Raw genomic sequence first — 18,736 nt, 5'->3', positions numbered from 1 at the left:
AATGGAAAAAGCACCACTACTGAAGTTTTTGGGAAGTGGCTGATAGCCTTCTTTTAATGCTTTCTACCTCTGGCCTTCAAAGCAAAACCCGTTTTCTTTACTCGTTGTCTTAGGGCGTATACTACTGCTCTATGTTCACAGAGGGAAAATATGCAGAGATCAGCAGTTTCAAAGGCAGTCTCTAATTTTAGGTCCTTAGCTTTGGATATTTTGGGACAGAACTTTGGACACAACAAAAAATTGCAAGGAACTATAAATCTAGATGAAGTAAGTAACACCCAAGATATCTCGAACTGAGGACCCCAAACCAGACTCTTCTATTAAAAAAAAAAAAAAAAGAAAAAAAAAAAAAGAAAAAAGAAAAAGTTTTAACATTTACCAGAAAGTTTTTTTCTTAGTTGTTGAGGTTTCTATTCTTCCCAGCACTTCCCACTATTCCTATTTTCATATTGCCATTACAGGCGACTCTGAAACTCTCCTACCAATCCAAGGGCTGCAAAAGTCAAGAGAAAAATTTGCCCTTTCTCATAAATGTGAACATGATCATTTTTAGGGCTGTGTAAAGTCTGATGATTTTTTTAACCAAAAAATGCTCCTTGAGACTTTTTTTACTTAGCTGAAATTGTTCTAAATACTTCTAAATTGCCAATTTATTGTTTATTAGTATTCCTTAAACAGGCAATTTTCAGCATACAGCAAATAAATCAGCTATTTAAATCTCACTTGCTTAATAAAGCTCAAAAGTTCTGATCCATTACTTTTTAATAAAAATTAAATATGAAATGAGAAAAAAGACAAAAAAGCCTGAAAGAAAATGAAAGGAAAAAAAAGAGAGGTTCACTTAAAATATCTTTCACAGATACAAGAAAAAGAGAAGAACTAAATATTGTTTTAGGAGCTTGAGGAACATTTTCCAAGCTGTTCAACTGCACAATCAGGTCACACACTGGCCAGAGATTTACTTTAACCAACAAACAATGTGAGTGACAGCTTTCCTGAAGACTGCAAGCCCAAAATTTTGGGTGGATCACTGTACCTGATCAAAGGAGAGTGAGCCATCACATCCTTGCAGCCTGCCAGGAACCATCAAGGTGAAAGTCAAGAAGAAGCTCCATCCTATCTCAAGGACAGACAAATAGACAGTCATACATATGCCTGCCAGGATATCTCAAGTCCAGTGAGACTTCAAAAGTCAGGAACTAGAAAAGATTTTTCCAATGCTCCAGCAAACTGCTTCCATATCACTGGCATGAATTTTTTGTCTTTAAAATGAGCACTGAAATAAAGAAGTCTTGTTTTCCACTAAAGTTTTAGTCCAAAGCAGTGGTTTCAGCTTACAGTAAATCTTGTGCTGTGGCAGACCATGGGTTTCTTGTATTGTTTCATGGAAGGCAACTAAGAAAAGCACCACTGGGCAAGTTTAAGTGTATGGTACTGCAGATGTATGTATGTGTATAGAAAAGTGTACACACAAGCACATTTTGTTCATCTTCAATAACATTCCCATGTGCTAAGTAAACAACTCACATTTTATGATTTATAAAATTTTGAAGCGTTCTGAAATGCTTTGTGAGTAAAGAAATTAATAATAGTTTTCGTGTAAAGAAACCAGACAAACACATTCTGTTCCAAGCCATTGAAATGTAGTTCTCTCCAATGAAAAAGTTGGACAGACAATTCTGTGTTCTCTGTTGTCTTTCTTAAGACCTGTGAAGGAGCTTTTCTAAATTTATCTTTCCTCTCTAACATGCCAGCCTTTCTGCTTAATTCTGCCAGTTAATTAATATTTCCTCTATCTCTGCAAAACAGGTGGATGGGCTCCTAAGGACTTTGATCCGAAATTGAGCATAAAATGGTTGTATAAAAATAGAGCATTAAAGATGTGGCTTTTCATCACACTTCTGACTGGATTTAAGCCCCAAAATCCAAAGCTGGTGCTTGGTCCCTTCAAGCCCGGTGTGCATTGCATAGGTCCTGGCAATTCTGGCTGTCTGGGGGGATGACTCATTTTGCTTTAGTTTTCTATTAAGTGATGTTGGGAAAGACGAGCAAGACAAACTTGTGTGTTAATTATTTATATGTGTACACCTTTAAAAAACCACAGAGGCTCATGATTTTTGGTAGGTGTGACATGAAAGGAGGGAGAGGTTGATGAATGGATGAATAGAGTCAGGAAGGCCCTGCTGCCTCTGCTTAGCCCATCCCGCCGTGGAGAGCTCAGCCTTGCTCTCCACCGTCCTCTGGTCCAGGACAGCCTCTTTTGGGGCAGGATGTGCTGCTGGCCGGCCGCCGTGGAGCATCGCCTTCCCGGGGCTGCAAGAGCCTGTCCCCGCCGTGGGGAGCGAGGCTCACAGTCCCCACGCCCCCGGGACAGGCACGGCACCGGCGGCTGCGAACCCACTCACCCCATGACAAAGATTTTGCAATACTGGAATTAAATTATCACATAGGAAGTCGTGTATTGCTTGGTGGTTCTTCAAATTATAGCTGCAGAGTTCAAGCCCTTAGTGAAAATTTCGTCAGCTTTCAGTGACAGTTTTAAACCGAAAAAAATAATCTGTTGAGTACCCAAACTCGGATTTTTTTTTTTTTAGTAAAAATGTCATCGCTGTCATTAAATATAAACTTTAGGTTTATACGGAAAATAGTGTATTTTCTGCACGTGAAGGGACATTAAATTCTTAATGTGTCCAGCTGATGCGGCGATATGTAAGAACTAGACGATCTTCCAAGCTATGCTTTACACACACAGCATAGCACATTGGAATAGGTGCCTCTGGATGCGCTCATCCTGGCGCCTCTGCCGCGGCTGTGCGTGCGCTCGTCAGCTTGTACCACACACAGATTTGCCACTCGGCTCCGGGTCGGGAAGGATGTGTTTAATGATCCTCCTGGCTGCGAGACCTCCTGCGTGTGCATCTGTCCGTGCGTCCGTGTGTCTGTGTTGAGTTGCGCCCGGCTGTTCGCGCTCTCCGCGGACAAAGACGTCTCCCGTTCAGGAGCGCGGCAGCTCGCAAAGTGTGAATAATTTTCAGCGAGGAGTTACACTAAATGGGAAAGCTTTTAGCACATTATCCGCTGGCAATTGGACTATAATCTAATTGTCAGCCCTCGGGTCTTAATAGAGCCTTTCTCTTTCCAGCGTCCGATTTGCATCTGGGAGATACCTAATAGGTTTAAAATGCCTCGCATTTTGCTCCAATAAGCCACCTTCTCGCTGTAGGTGACATTGAGATGTTTTTGTTGTGAAATTGGATCTCAGGTACCCGGGCTTCTGCCTTGCTGGCGCGGCTCTTTCCGCGGAGGGGAGAGCATGGAGCGGCGGCAGGGGAGCGATGTCCCCGCCGGGAGCGGGGGCTGCTCCGAAATCGGGGAGCGCAAAGAGAGGGGGAATCCGGCGGACACAGCAGTAGAATTACGTGCAGCGGAGGACAAAAATCTCTTGAAAGAAGGCTGATAATCTCGTGAGGTTGCAGGGGAGCAGAGCCAGAGCCGCGTAGCGCTGTAGCCATGGTTTTGTAAAGTAGCGGTGCTCTCGCAAGGCACGAACGGGCGAGCCGGAGACCTTGCCCGAGCGAATAAACACCTTTGTTTGTGCTGGAGAAACTGTTTTTATCTACAGGGGTGAAAAATAAGAAAGAGCAAAATATTTTAACTCTTCCCTCCCGAGGCAGGAGTAAACTCAACGCCAAAGCGGCGCTGTAGGTTACCTTGGAGAGGGGCTGCGGGCTGCAGGGTCAGACACACGCCCGGGCAGCAGCGGGCCAGCAGCGCTCGGGGTGGGACGGCGGCACGGAGGGTCTCGGCAGCGGCACCCCGCACCCGTAGGCTCCCAATTAAAGGGAATCGCGGTCCTTGCCCTCCGCACAGGCTGCGGATCCGGAGGGGAGACGGGGAACTAACGGAGGAGGAGGGATGGAGGCAAATGCCAGGTTATCCCAAGGGACAGCGTGAGAAGAGCAGGTGTCAGCTGGGCTCGGTGCCGGGCCCGTTTTCGGGGCGCAGCCCCGCACAGGTTTGTCTCTGCCGCGTGAAGTGTGCGGCGTGGGCGCTTTTGCGGGAACAGAAAAAGAGTAAAAGGGCAACGGCCCCTCATCACTACGCGAAAGAGTTGCTTTAATCCTGAGCGCGGTTCCCTGCCCGGTGCGCCCCTCTCCGCACACCCCGCCCGCCCGCGGGCCTGCGCGGCCGCGCAGCGCCGGAGCTCTTGTCGCACAGGCGAAGGCGCACCTGAAAGCATCCCTCTGGACCTAGGCTGCTCGGCGGGTTTCTGCGGGTTTTCTGTCCCTCGTGTGTCGTTCCCGTCGTGATTTGTGTAGGTGAGGAAAGGGCCGGGAAGAAGCGGCGCTCATGGTTTTCACGGGATCGAGCTTTCTCCCTGGTTTGTCAGGGATCAGAGAGGGGTTTTGGAAGCGGGTTGCAAGCTCCCTGTTTGAAACCTGACGGCGAAACTGAGACCTAATCCTGATTAAAGCTGGGAACCGAACGAGCGAGATGAGGTGTGTAGCGATTACCGCACTCTGCTTCTTGCTGGTGCACAAGAGAGTAAGGAGCTTTTTGAGCAAAGTAAAATGGGGGGGGGGGGGGGGGGGGAAAGTATTTTGAAAGAATTATGAAGCCTAATGAATGTCTCTGCCACAGCAGGCTGACACCAGCGACAAACACATGGATTTGCTAGATTAAAAACAAATCTGCAGTGTAGATTGCATGTCCTTCATATACGGGTAAACAATAACGAAGGATTTAATTGAAACGGGTTCAAGCGAGGCAACCGCCCTGCTGGGGAGCAGCAGCGTTGGTAACTCTGCTCTCGGGAGGGGTCGGTGCAGCGGTGACAGCCGCTCTGTGCCTGGGCGCGGCGGGGACTGGCAGCTCCGGTTCGCATCCCCTGGGAAGAGCGCGCGAACGTTTCTAAACACATCCACTTGGTTGGGAAAGCAGAGAGGCATCAAGAGCTTTGGGGTGGTAATGTATTCCCCTGCCACCCCTTGGTCTCTGGAAGCCGGCCCGTCGCCGGAGAGGGCCGGGGCAGGGACGGCAAAGCAGCCCGGGGAAGCCGCGCTCGGGCTGCCTGATCCCTGTGTCTCCCCAGTTCGGCCCCGGCGGGGGAGGGAGCCGTAGCGAGGATTAGACGGCCGGAGTTGAGACCCATTCCCTGCCCACGGGGAAGGAGGGGGTCCTCTGGGCGTCTAGACAAGGCTCATTTCCTTATCGGAGGCGGAGCGAGGGAAAAAATACCTAAAAAAATACAGATTCTCGTCGGATAGAGCGAAAAATTACATGGCATAACCAAGTAAAAGAAAAGCCATCCCATGTGGACGGACCCTTTTAAAATGAAATAAAATAAAACGAAGCTCCTGGTTTCTTTCCACCCCGTTTTTTTTTACCTCCAAGGTACAAGCAGAGAGCTGCAAGTCCCCAAAGCCCGTTCCTCTCCCCGGGGTAACCTCCTGCCCGGAGGTGACCGGCAGCCCCGTCCCAGCTCCACGGCCGCGCCGCGGCCTCGGTTGCCCCTCGCCCTCCGCGCCCGGGCGCGCCGTGCCCCGCTCACCGCGCAGCGCTTCCCCCGCCGCGGCCGCGTCCTCCTCCCCCGGGACTGGAAATCCCGCGGCCAGGGAGAGCAGAAATCGGTCCGAGCTGCCTCAGCTGCCGAGGCGGTGTTTCTCAGACGGATGCACAGAAATATCCACAGGCACCCACCGCCCCTCTCCTCTCAGCCCCGATGCACCGGGGGCAGCCCCTGCTAGGGACAGGTATGTTACGACCTCACTGCTGAGGGACGGAAATAAGCAAAGGAAAAAGAAAGGTTGTTTTGGAGGTTTTGGTTGTTTGGGGTTCTTTCGGTTTTGTTTTGTTGGGTTTTTTTTTTTTTTTTTTTTTTTTTTTTTAATAGGATCTGCCATTACTTTGATAGGTTTTACTATCCTTACTTGCGCGGCGCGCACAGTAGGTAGGAAACCAAAGGAGACTTTAGCATCCCTGTTGCCAGAAGTGGAAAGGCGAAGAGGATAACTTCCCCGGCTGTTTGTACCCTCCTTTGCCTGTCTTTTCAGGCAGGCCGGACCCTGATTTTCAGGTAGGGCCAAGGGAGCTCAGGGCCGAGGGCTCGGCACCCCCGTCCCGCCGCCCCTCGCACGCCCGGAGGGGTCCCAGGAGCGCGCAGGGAAACCGGACCCGTATTTGGCGGGATGTCCCTCGGGATACAGTGGTAAAGTGTTGAGGGGACTTTTTGTTTGTTGTTGGTTTTTTTGGGTATTTTTTTTAAGATTGGTGTCGGCAGAACCTCTCGTCTCTCCTTCCCTGTGTCAAGCAAGAGGCGATGCTTGGTGAGCTGACCCTCCCGGCTCGCCGGCCGCGGGGCTGGCTGGGCTCTCCCCTTTCGCCCTTCTCCTCTCGCTGATGCCTGAGGCGAGACCCCAGACCGCTGTGGGCCACGCCGAAATCCTCTGCCAGACGCTTTAGGCTCTTCTAAATAGGCGCGTCCCATTTGCGATAGATATTCTATCTATTAGCAAATCCAGGTAACAAAAGGGCAAACTGCAGCTGGCTCTCGCTGATCTCAAAGCGATAAAGAACTGTTTCGTCCTCCCCACTCCACTGGCCGGGCAGGGTGACCCAAATAATTCTTTCTCCATAACAATTAATTAAGTGTAGTAGGAGTGGGATTGACACCGGGTATGTATGGCTCTTGGCACGAGTCTGCATAATAAGAGTGCTTGGATTCTGTTCTAGATTTAGAAGGTGGAACTTCATTGATAAAGTTACACGTCCTCTTGTGAGTTCTAGAAAGTAAATATCTTCAGTGATATTTTTATTTAAATTTAAACGCACCGCTTTTCTTTATTTAATTTATTCATGAGAATATGTTTACATGGTATGTGTGAAGGAGCACTGGTGAGAAACTTACTTAAATCACTGCCTTGGAATAAGCTATCGTTGGTACCATCAGCCCGTCCCGACTTTCTCTGTTTTATGTGCCTGATCAATACCATCTATTTCGGCGCAGCCGATGAAACGGATTTGAAGAAAACTGTGCGATCAGCGGCCCACGCACTGGGTGGGCTGGGAAGGGAGTGCTGCAAGGGTCTCACCTGGAGTCGGTGGGGGGAGGACATCTCACCGGGATGACAATATCTGGGATCCGGTGCAGCAAAACCAAGGGTACGATCAGCCTTAAGGGACATTCTGTCCCAACAGAAAGCACACAACGACGAAAACGGCTGCTTTCAAAGCTGCGGTCTTTTAATATTTGAATGCAAAAGAGAAAACTGACACTCACACACACGCGCCAGAAAAATTCCCAATTACATTTCATCCTTTCAAGCGCCTCTCCGCCGTGTCTTGCCTCGGCAAAGCGAATCGCCTAGGGACCTTCTCGGGAGCATCCCTGGCCGCGCGGCCTGCCCCTCCTTCCCGCCCCCGGGGCTCGGAGCAGCGGATGGCGCTCCCCGGACCGCAGCCGGGGCCCGGCGGGGAGCGGCGCTGGGGTGCCCCAAAGGGGAGCGGCTGCGGGGAGCTGTCCCGAGGGCCGGCCGCCCCCTCCCCACCCTGCGGGCGGGCAGAGCCCTCCCCTCCCTCCCTCCCTCCCTCCGTCCGTGCCGCCTCCTGCTGCCCGCCTCCGCCCCCTCCCCCGCGGCCGGGCCGGGCCGGGCCGGGGCCCTTGACGTGTCCCGGCGCCGATTGGCCGCCGGCCGATAGGATCTCCGCGGCCCCGCGTTAAGGCGGGGGAGCGCTCGGCGCCGGGAGCAGAGCGCTCCCGGTATCCCGGCTCCGCCGTCCCGGCCTGTCCTGCCCTGCCCCCCGCCCCGTCCGGGCAGCGCCGCACCGAGCCGCGTCCCCGCGCAGTGGCCATGGAGTACACGCCGCCCCCCAAGCCGCAGCTCTCCTCCCGGGCCAACGCCTTCTCCATCGCCGCGCTCATGTCGAGCGGCAGCTCCAAGGACAAGGAGTCCCCCGAGAGCACCATCAAGCCTCTGGGTGAGTGGGGACGGGGGTGTCCGTGGGGTCCGTCCGTCTGTCCTGTCCGCTCTGCTTCACCCTTCTCAGCGCTCCGGCAGCCGGGCGCGTCCCCCTGCGCGAAGGCTTCCCGTGCAGAGGGGAAAGCAGCACCACCTAAGCTTGAAGGTTGAGTGCCGTCATCACCCACGGTCGTTTTGAGGCTGTTTATAGCATGAAGAGTTTCCTAAATTCCTCTAGTTTCAGTTATGCCTTTTATTTATCCAGCTTCGCCATTTGCAGAATAATCCCACACCCTAAGGTAGTTAAATTTCTCTTCGCTGACATGAAATGAATTTCTTAAATGGATATTGCAAAACCACCCTGGTTCTGAAGTAAACTTAGAGAACGCTGCGTTGTCGTGCCGAGGCTTACAAGGGGTAGTAAAACTTGTGCATAGAACTGAAAATCCCTTCACTCCACAGCTCCTCGATGTAGGCTCATATAGGCTGTTTTGCTCTACATTGACCGGGAGGAGATTTTTGTAAGCATTTGTGATTTTCGGGTAAGCGATTTCGCTCTATTCGGTTGCCTCGATTCAGAATCCTGAATGCTTTTAAAAAACACGAACATCTTCTCCTCCTCCCCCCGCTCCAAGTTTCTGCGGTTTGTCATCCTTGCGTGTATCCAGGAGTTCGCAGAAAACTACAAAATATGTGTTAAGCTTTCAGGGCGCCAATGAACAGGATTACACTCAATCTTAAAAGAATTTAGAAAAGGCAGCCCCTCAGCGTCTGCTGCACCTAATCAATTGTCTCAAAAGATTTCACATAGCTTAGGGATTCATTGAGAACTTCAGTTTTAAATCTGGGCGCTAATGTAGGCCGGGAACGTTGTAGCATTCCTGGTCGGCATATTTACATGGTTTGTGTTAAACTTTGTGTTAGTGGGGTTGGTTTGGTTTTTTGGTTTTGTTTCGTATTTTTCCTGAAAATGCTTATTTAATTTAACTTTTCAAAAATGTTTAACCCCTTCCCTCATGTCGCTCAACCAAAAATCGAAGGGAAAGGACTGCCTGTGACTCGGTTTTTATTTACTGGAGCTTTAGGCAAAACCTTTCCCTGGAGGGGCAGGGCGCGTTCGTGCTCCTCCCGTTCTCTGGCGCCGGGCGGCCGATCCGCCGCCGCATCCCGGTGCCGCACGGCGGGGCCGGGCAGAGCCCTCGCAGCCCTGCTCCCTCCCGGCCTCGCCTCCGGCGGAAGCTCCCAAGGGAGCTGCTGAAGCGCCCGAAGCCTCCCGGGGCTTGCGGGGGCGGGCGGCGGAGCCAGGCGCGGCGGGCGGCCCGCGTCGGCAGCAGCTTCTGCACCCGCGTAGGTTGCGCGGCCGCACGCAGCTCCTCCGGGGCCTGTTTCTCCAAAGGAGCGGGCCCAGGGTCAGCTAACTGTCTGGGATAAAGGCAGAGCCAGCTTTCCGGGAGGGTGACCCCGTGCCCGCTGTTTCATTAGTATTTGGGGTTCGCTTCCCCGCGAAGGAAGCGCGGAGCCTGCGCGGCCGCGTTCGGGCTCCTTCTGCTTTGCGCTCTCTGCCAGCGGCGCAATCCAGGAGCAGCGTCCCGTGCTCCCCCAGCGTGACCCTGGCCCTCGGCAGCCCCTCGGCGCCCAACGCTCCCGTTTTAATGAGAATTAGTGACCTTTCCGTGGAAGCCCTCGGCTGGCGGGGGGCAGCGCGCAGGGCTGGCTCTGCTCCGCCGTGCCCCGCGGAGCGGATCGCGGCCGGGCGGCGGCGGGGCCGGGGCCGCGCTGCTCCCGCCGCCCCCCGAGAGTCCCTCCCGGTGCGCCGCCGCGGGCTCTTCCCGGAGCTCAGCTCCCAAAATCAACCCCGCCGCCCTCAAATGATGAGCGGACGTCTAAAGAATCGGCCGGGTGTGCGAGGGCAGTTAAACGATACATGCCTTTCATATATATATATATATATAATATATATATTTAAGTACCTTGTCTCGGTGATCCTATTGTCCTGGCTGAATCCCCTCTCTCTCTCTTTCTCTTTTTCTGTCTGTCTCTCTCTTTTTCTTCACACTCTGCAGAACAATTCGTTGAGAAATCCTCCTGTGCCCAGCCTTTGAGTGATTTATCCAGCCTGGACCCTCACGGGGATTTTAGCAGCAGCCCTTCTTCCCTGTGCACCGAGCCCCTCATCCCCACCACCCCCATCATCCCCAGCGAGGAGATGGCCAAAATCTCCTGCAGTCTGGAGACCAAGGAGCTCTGGGACAAGTTTCATGAGCTGGGTACCGAGATGATCATCACCAAATCCGGGAGGTAAGGCTGGGCAGCCCCGGGGTTTCCCTCCGCGCATCCTTCGAAAAGCGGCTTTGGACAGGGGAAAAAAGGGCAAAGTTAGCGAAACCCCGCAGGTTTTTTTGTATCGGGAGAACAGCACGGCGGGGTTAAGGAGGGGAGGAGGAGGAGGGTGAAGCCCCATATTTGCCGCAGCCCCTCGGCGGGCCCCGCTGGGGCAGAGGGAGAAGCGGCCGGGCCGGAGCGAGGTGCGGTGCGCTGCGGCGGGGCCGGCTGAAATCCATGCGGGGCGTCCTGGCGGCGGGGAAGAAGAGTTGTTCCCGTAATAATCAGGTTCGTGACTGAAATCCTGCGGTGATTTTGAGGCGCTGGGTTGGTATAGACCGAGGGAAACGCGGGGTCGTGGGGAAGTGATCCTGTCGGAGCTTGGTTTGGTTTGTTCTTTTCTCTCGGTTGCAAAAATGCGCAAAAGAATTTCAGGCTTTCTTCTTACCTCAAACTATGCCGTTTCTTCAGTAAAGCTTGTGGGGTTTGGGTCAGTCAAACGCAGTCTGCAGGAGCCAAATGTTTTTCGGGGTTTTTAATCCCCAAAGTTACTTTTTATGAACGTAGTTGCCTGAAGAATTTTTTTCCCCCCCTAACTGATAAGATCTATCGGTATGTGTTTTTATTTTTAAAAAATAGATGTAAAACATGCAATATAAAGTTCAATATGTTAAACTGTCAGAAATTATTTAACTTTATTTCTGGTCTACAGGATAGCCTTACATTTTAAAATTGTGTTTTGTCAAAACAGTACAGAAAATAAATTGTTTAGTTTTGAAAATTCCGTTCAAAAATATTGCGAACAGGCTTAAGAAAACACTCACGTAAAATATGTGAGAATAACAACGGAAATAATTTTGGAATATTTCCCTTACAGTAATATGGATCCCGCAAAATATAAATAATGAAAGAAAATCCAAGTTCCTAAGTATCTATGTACCTTAGCTACAACTATTTTCTGAAATCGTTGCGTGCTTTAAACTGTCAGGCAAATAGTGTATTTCTCCTTTCCTTATTCACTTTTAACAATGTTTTTCTTTTTGCTCCCCCAATATAATTTCGATTTCAAGCTGCTTTTTGTCTCCCTATTAGAGAGACACAAGATCTAACTCCCGTCATGTGGAAGCAAAATCAATACATGCTTTAAGATTTTGCAGGGGATTTAAAGATAATTCTTACTTTTAGCAGCTTTTCAGATACTTTGTTATTTCTGTTCTCTGCCCAAATATTTATTTTCTGATTTGCTTTTTTTTTTTTTTTTTTTTTTAGGAGAATGTTTCCTACGATCAGAGTTTCCTTCTCGGGAGTGGATCCTGAGGCCAAGTATATTGTGTTAATGGATATAGTTCCTGTGGACAATAAAAGATATAGATATGCCTACCACAGGTCTTCCTGGTTAGTGGCTGGAAAAGCTGACCCTCCTCTCCCTGCAAGGTTTGTAGATTTTATTGCTGGTCTTTTATTTCTCTTTACTATTATTTTCCCCTTCACAAAATATCTTGTATTAATCTTTCCGTTCTGTTTGCAGACAGTGCTCTGAGATTTTGAGTCCGTGTTCAACAAAGCTGGTTACAAAACTCTGAATACAATTTTTGTGTTGCAAAATCTAGCTTCAAATCTCTGCTTGAGATTTGATTTATACTGAGTATTCCAAGATTCCAAGATATGCACAATTTGGTTAAGAGTTGTTTTACACATTACCGGGGTTTTATTTTTTTTAAAATATTTTAGTTTGTCATGATTCAGATAAGAAAACTTTAAAAAAAAGTGTCCCTTGGATTTCCCCCCCCTCAATATTTGACCTCATAATTTAAAGCCATCCAGGCGCCACCAGCCAAGCCAAAAGAGGAATAAATTGCAGCTCATTGCTGTTTATGCCTGAAATGATATTATTTCTGTAACATACCCAGCATTTGCTAACCAACGATTTTATTCTTGATCTTAATCATCTCTTAGGCAGCAGGCAAAGTACAGATCGGTTCCTCAGTTACTTTTCTTTTTGTTGAAAGATCTTTACATATCCTGAGACATCAGGAAAAAAAACCTTCTGTAAAATAAACCCTCTACAATAAATTCCCTTTTCTCTACAGAAACAAATGTTTTAGAAATTTAATTTCTAAAATCATTCCATTAATGCAATTAATGACTGATTCCTTTAAGCACTGGGCAACCGAGGCTGCAGCGCTGGGCTGTACAGTGGGAGGGCAGGTCAGGGGAGACCCACACTTCATCGTATTCAGCCCAGCACTTCTGTACCTACTTCGGTCCCCAAGGCCAGTGAGCCTGCAGCACATATCGAAGGGCTTTGCTGAGTCAGAGCTGGAGATATGGAAATAACGTGGATGGAGCCTCTCTGGCTTCAAAGAAACTTTTTGCGGAGGGCTCCCCGCAGGAGAACAGATCTGCTCCAGGTGGCTTAGCCTGGGGTTAAGAACTTGCTTATTACAGAGGCAGAAATTATAAGTGAAACACAAGAAATGGAAACCATTTTTTTTTTTGGTGTGTGAGTATAGGCACCAAATTCTGCGCGATTTCCTTATATAAATAGTTGAACTGAAATCTTGGTGACTGGTGATCTCTGGAAGGCTGTTCAGGGGAGTAAACAAACAAAAAGTGCAAGCAGAGAAGCTGTGATTAAAGACAGCAACCTAGGAGTTATGTCTGCTTTGTTTTCATGGCCAAAAACTCCTTCTTGCAGTGTGGTTAACGTCTGAGGGCTTCATTTGACGTATTGTAATAGGCACTGATCAAAACCCAAAGAAAAAACACAGATCCTGCTCCAAAGGAGTCAGCATCAAAAGAAGAAATAACAGAAGAACAGAAATAATTTTAAGGCAGTGTTTCCCCCTTCTTATTTTTCTGTTCACGCCCCTTTTGGGATACCTTTAAATAGATTTCTAATTCACACTCTCTCTGGCATAGACTTGTTCAACAAGGAAATATTGGAACGTAAGACAAGAGACTGGAATAATTAGCGATTGCCCTACTGAGTATTGGATAAAACCTTCTTGAAGTTTAACAGTTATTTTTATTGTACTGCGGTAACTTTTGGGAGTCCTCAGCAGATCAGTGCCCCTATGTGGAAATTTGTGCTGTTCCATTTTCAGGATACTTTGCCCCAATGTGTGAATGTACACCTTTCCTGCTTCATTTTCAGGATGCTTAGGTAAACAGACTATTGATCAGAGCACAGGCAGAAGCTGCTTTTTTTCTTTGTGTAGACAGCACTTACATATACATTTATGCACTTTGTCCTCCTTATACTACTCTTTGGTGAGAAAAAGGATGTCAAGAGGTTCAGCGTGCTAGTGTTTGCATTACCAGTGCTTCTTCTAGAGTGTTAATGCATCTTTTCAGGTGGGAGGCCTCAGTCTTGCTTGAAAAGATTAAAAGTAGTTCTCCTCCCATCTTGAAACGAGTTTGGTCCTGCTTCGGTAACAAAACCCTTAACGAAGTTGTGATTTCTTGTCCTCCAAACTCAGGGTTTTAGCTCTCCCTGCTTGAGGAGTGTCAGTGAGAGGCGTGTGTGTGTTTAAGTGTCTGGGAGAGGCGTGTGTGTGTTTTAGTGTCTGGGAGCTGGTATCAAGGTACTTACTCCCCACACAACATCACTGCCTGCATCTGCCCAGGCACAGTGACATCAGGGGAATAATTCAGGAGTTGCATTGTGCCTGGGTGTAAGGCTTTGCAGGATTGAACCAGTTTGATGGTTTTACTCTTTCCATTATACAAATAACTTTCAACACTGTGAAAGTTTTGTAGGGTTTTTTTTGGTTTTTGGTTTTTTTCAAATTAATAAGTATTCTGTGATTCTGTTTGAAAGATTAGCCCTTCAGGGAACTTTCTATTAAAACCAGTTTTATCCTTGTCTTCCTGCTGTCAATGTTGAAGACAAGTTTATGTTGCAATGAACAAGTTTATGTTGCAATGAGCACTTAAACAAAAATACTTTTCAGAAAGTCTTTTGTAAATCTTCTAAAGTGGTATCTGGGGATAGAGTTCCTATGTGATATTTTGTGTTTGTCATTCACATTGTTAAAACTGTGTGAAACATCAGTTCAATAATTTTCCATATGTACCTTTATTTGATCATCTTCCTTTTTTGCCTCATGTCTTTCACTCAAAAGTTTATCACTATATATTTTTTTTAACTGTATTTGTCTACAATAATTTGTTTAATGAACTTAGTGTTTACAGACTTACAGAAAAGTCTAGGCAGGAAACCTTTAAAAGGTATTATATTTTGAGAATTATTTGAGACGTTACGGTAAATAAAAGTAGCATGCACAGGGACCAGACCATCTGTTAAAGTAAATAGAGGGAATGCAGTGTTGCATTCCAAAATACACAAGAAAGAAGCAGTACCCAAACCTTGTATATATTATGAATCATTATATACTGCAGAGCAAATTCACACCCAAATATGGCTCCTAAATCCTTTGTGAATAGAAGCGAGGAGCCCCTCACATCTGGCTGGCCTTAGGCAGCAGATCCCGGACAAACTTCTGGGAGAGCCTCGTGTGCCACCCTGGAATGTGCACATTTATCTCACTGACCTGTTTGCTCGTGAACCGTGGTCTGGCCAACAACTTCTGCTTCCAAAATTGCTAAATTGCTGTGTCAGGGGTTCAGCCCTCTTCCCTGAGGTGTGCAAGCTCTGGCTGTGGGAGAAGTGTGGGAAATAGGTGTAACTCACCAGGTGGAACCCTGTGTTGCAGTGGGATTGTTGGGGTGTAGCAAACGGGCAAAGAAAAGGAAGGTCTATTATTGTATTGTATACCAGTAACTGATATTCTGGTGCCCATCCTTTGGTGACTCTCCTGTTAACACTCTGTTTACAGGCCCTTGGTAATTTTAAAGCAGTGCCAAGCATTAGCCATGATGGTGTAAAACAATTGTGCTCAGCTTTTCAGCACAGGGAGGTCTTTACTCATTCCCTGCACATATTTGAAATACTTTGGCTTCTTGGTCCCAATTAGCCAAACCTTGCTGAGCCTGACACTCTGTGATGGCAGTAAACACTATTAGCTAGTATCCAGACACTCAAAATTAGGAGGCAGGCTCAATTAAAAAAAAAAAACAAAACAACACAAAAAAACCCAAAAAAACCCCCACCCAAAAACAAAACCCAAAACCAAAACCATCACAACTCTGGCTGAAAATTTGCAGGGCATGTTCGACATTCTTTTTGTTTTGCCTTCCCTAATTCATGGCTCTAAATATTGAAATTTTCACACAGTTTTTTAAAGGAAGGCAAAGTTAGTTTTCATCAGAGCTAAGATTCTTTTGACATAACATGATTCCAGGTCTTGGGATTTCAGATATATCATAATTTTTTATGAGCTTTGCAGTGCAATCAGCAGAGTCGATAGCAGTGAGGACGCCTGCATGCTAGGAATATTTTATTGTGACAGGAACCCTGGCTCAGCATCCCTCCCATGGACATAGCTAGAGCAGCCAAGCTGTGCTTTGGATCAATGTAAGGAAAACATCCTGCACATCTGAGACGAGCTGTGCTGGTAAAACTTTAGTTTCACTGTGTCTTGGGGATTCTGCTGGCAAAAACAGAACACAGGATCAAATCTCCTTCCTCTTGGAGCAACAGGGCTGCTCTCCCCAGCACTTTGTTATGGGCATCCCTTGATTAGGGATCAGCGCGCTCTATTGGAGAGTTACGCCCCACCGTTTAGTGGTTTTTCCATTCTAAAATCGTAGCTCAACAACAAGAACAAATGTTTATCTTCCTAACCTGGCAGCTCAGTCCTGCCCCACCCACCTAATGGAAGAAAGTCATTTGTGAGGCCAAAGACATCACCCAAAATGAGAGTCAGGCCCTGAGTGAGTGATAACCAATGCAGGCAATAGCAAACCAGGGCTGGTTTGCACTAGCTGAAGGTCTAGTCCAGCTCTTAATTTGCCATCACAAAAGAATGGCTGAGTTAATAATTTTCAGCAATACATTATTCCTATAAAATCATTGCTCTTAAACAGCATGGCACTTGTAATTAGTGTAGTCATAATGTATATATCATAATGTATATATCATTGTATCTGCATGTCTTCTTGCTTCCTTTTCTTCTGCTTAATTTCCCAAGTGTAGGATTGTTAATAGCAGAGCTGCAACTAATTTTTCATGTCAGACCACTGTGCTGGACTGCAGCCTTCAACCTCCTATAAACAGACGTCACCACAGCAAATGTGTGATCGAGTGCAGGTTAAAATCATTATCACGGCTTAATGTTACATATAAAGAAAAATGCATTTTTATCTGCATTCCCCCATTATCTCTGTAATGACACCATGTTTTTTCTCTTGGAATTGTAGTCATTGTTATTTTAAGTGCTTGTTAGTACAGCTGTGGGGAAAGACATGATCAATTTTTCATTTGGGAAAAGACACAACAGGGAATGTTAATGTCTCCATTTTAGATAGCGGGATAAAATAATAGTTATGGTTAAGGAGCAGTCTAGCACTCAGACACAGGATTCTCGGTTATGTCCCAGTGAATTAAATAAGTCATCTGCTTTACTGTCCTTCATGAATAGCTTTATTTCAGGAATTCATTAATTTGGGGGAGATGGTGTCACATTTTAGCAGCAGATTTGTATTACCCTAAGTTCTCAGGATGTCTATGCCTGGGGAACCACTGCAAATCCCAAAAGCAAAATGACGTGTGCATTTTGACTTCATACAGAGGTAGTGCCCACACACAAGCCCAGAGGTGAGATTTTATTTTGAGCAGGCATTTTCTCTGTGTTTTTTAGGTTGTATGTGCACCCTGACTCCCCGTTCACAGGAGAGCAACTGCTGAAGCAGATGGTGTCCTTCGAAAAAGTCAAACTCACCAACAATGAGCTGGATCAGCATGGTCATGTGAGTAGCTCTATGGGTGGGAAAGGGAAAAGAAATCACCAAAGAATTGCTTGCTTGTGCCACAGGGCTAAATGGGAGAGAGACTGCCATGGAACGAGGCTGCCATGGCCCCCATGTTGCAACTCTTTTAGCCAGCCCTTCATACCACAGGGGTAGAATATGTTGGGTGAAGCTTGAATGTGTTTGGTTTAACATGTTTAAGGGTCCTTTTGGGTTACTTTGTTGTTGAGGAACAGGCAACTTTCAAAGTCAGGATTTTCTGTAATTTCATAAGGTGGATCTTGGTTCGGTGGTTCAAATCATGCTCCTACTTCCATCAGAAAAAAAACATCCATCAGGGACAAGTTCAGGGTGGAGTTGAGCATCAGAGCAAGGGATAGAAGGGAGGCAGAAGAGCCTTTTGTTGTGCTTCTGCTTTCATTTTGCTGTGATTTGGCAATATGCTCTGCCACGTGCCATGGCCAGCCAACCTACGTGCTTTTATATGTGTGCTTGGAAGCTCCCTGCAGGCCACTTCAGTCCACCTCTCAGGGTTGGGTCTGTCAATAAGAGCTCTTTTACTTCCAGACTCATCACAGTATGGGCTCAGAATCAGAAAAAAATACTGACCTGACACCAAAGCTGGGTCTATAGAATTACAAAACATAAGCGTGCCTCAATTGCCCTTGAAATAACTGTGGGCTGCCTGCCAGTCAAGGTGCCACAGGGTGGGCTTGGGCCTCTGAAGGAGACAGGTCCCAGCTCTGATTGGTGCCAGTTTGTTTTCCTAAGCCCTGGAAGGCTGGAAGATGGTGAATAGGATTCAGAGCTGCTTGCCACAGGTTCTTGCCATGCTCCATCAGTGGGGACAACTTCTGTAGTTATCTGAGTGCCTAGTGGTAGGTGGTAGGAATAGGTCTTGTCTGTCCTGTTCTCTCCGTGAAAGTGCCTGTAAAGTGCAGGAACAACTAGATAGTGCTCCCAAATTGCAAAGAAAGAACTAAAATTGTTGCCTCTGGGCTTGGTGATTCTCTCAAGGACGGCAGAAGGATGAAGGGGACTGATTTGGAAGAATTGTTGACTGAGAACAGAGCAGTTCAGTTTAGAAGAACGAGCATAAATGCAGTGTTAGTAAATGAGGTGTTGGGAAGAGAGAAATTATGTTGAATTCGAAAACATGTTCAGCGATAACTAATTCATTCAGCTGAATAGTTGCTGAATACAATGTATCAGAAATCCCTTCCCTAGTGTGGTATTTATTGCCTGGACTGTGAGAGACAGTGGCCATTTGTCTCAGCTGCGTTCTGTGCAAATGTTTCTCATCCAAAAGAGGATTTTCACTCATTTCAAGAACTGAGAATTGAATCACAGCCATGACCATTTAAAATACATCCTGGAAATAACAGCATCAAAAACAGCTGAAACCCCCAACAAATAAACAAAAGACGGCCCAGATAGATGCCTCTGTGTTGTTCTTTTGTAGAGATCCATCTGTGGGTATATTGTTCTTGAACCAGTCCCCACCGTTGTTCCCTTCAGGACTAGTGGAGAATGGTTTTGCTTTTTTCCTCTCTTTTATTTCATAATCTGTAGAAGGGCAAAGC

At 47.4% G+C, this 18,736-nt stretch overlaps 1 protein-coding gene across 1 annotated transcript in view; it reads left to right on the top strand.

Annotated features, from left to right (window-relative positions):
- Positions 1 to 7,812: 7,812 nt before the first annotated feature.
- Positions 7,813 to 18,736, top strand: part of TBX20 (T-box transcription factor 20) — a 39,577-nt gene continuing 28,653 nt past the window's right edge. Inside the window, exons 1-4 of the mRNA XM_058807669.1 lie at positions 7,813 to 7,977; positions 10,022 to 10,256; positions 11,550 to 11,714; positions 17,045 to 17,153. Of these exons, the coding sequence (XP_058663652.1) occupies positions 7,851 to 7,977; positions 10,022 to 10,256; positions 11,550 to 11,714; positions 17,045 to 17,153 (636 nt within the window). The 5' untranslated portion in view covers positions 7,813 to 7,850. The remainder of the gene's footprint in view (positions 7,978 to 10,021; positions 10,257 to 11,549; positions 11,715 to 17,044; positions 17,154 to 18,736) is intronic.

Source organism: Ammospiza caudacuta, chromosome 1, assembly GCF_027887145.1.
Source record: "Ammospiza caudacuta isolate bAmmCau1 chromosome 1, bAmmCau1.pri, whole genome shotgun sequence".
Taxonomy (NCBI): Eukaryota; Metazoa; Chordata; class Aves; order Passeriformes; family Passerellidae; genus Ammospiza; species Ammospiza caudacuta.
This window is presented reverse-complemented; position numbering and strand designations above follow the sequence as displayed.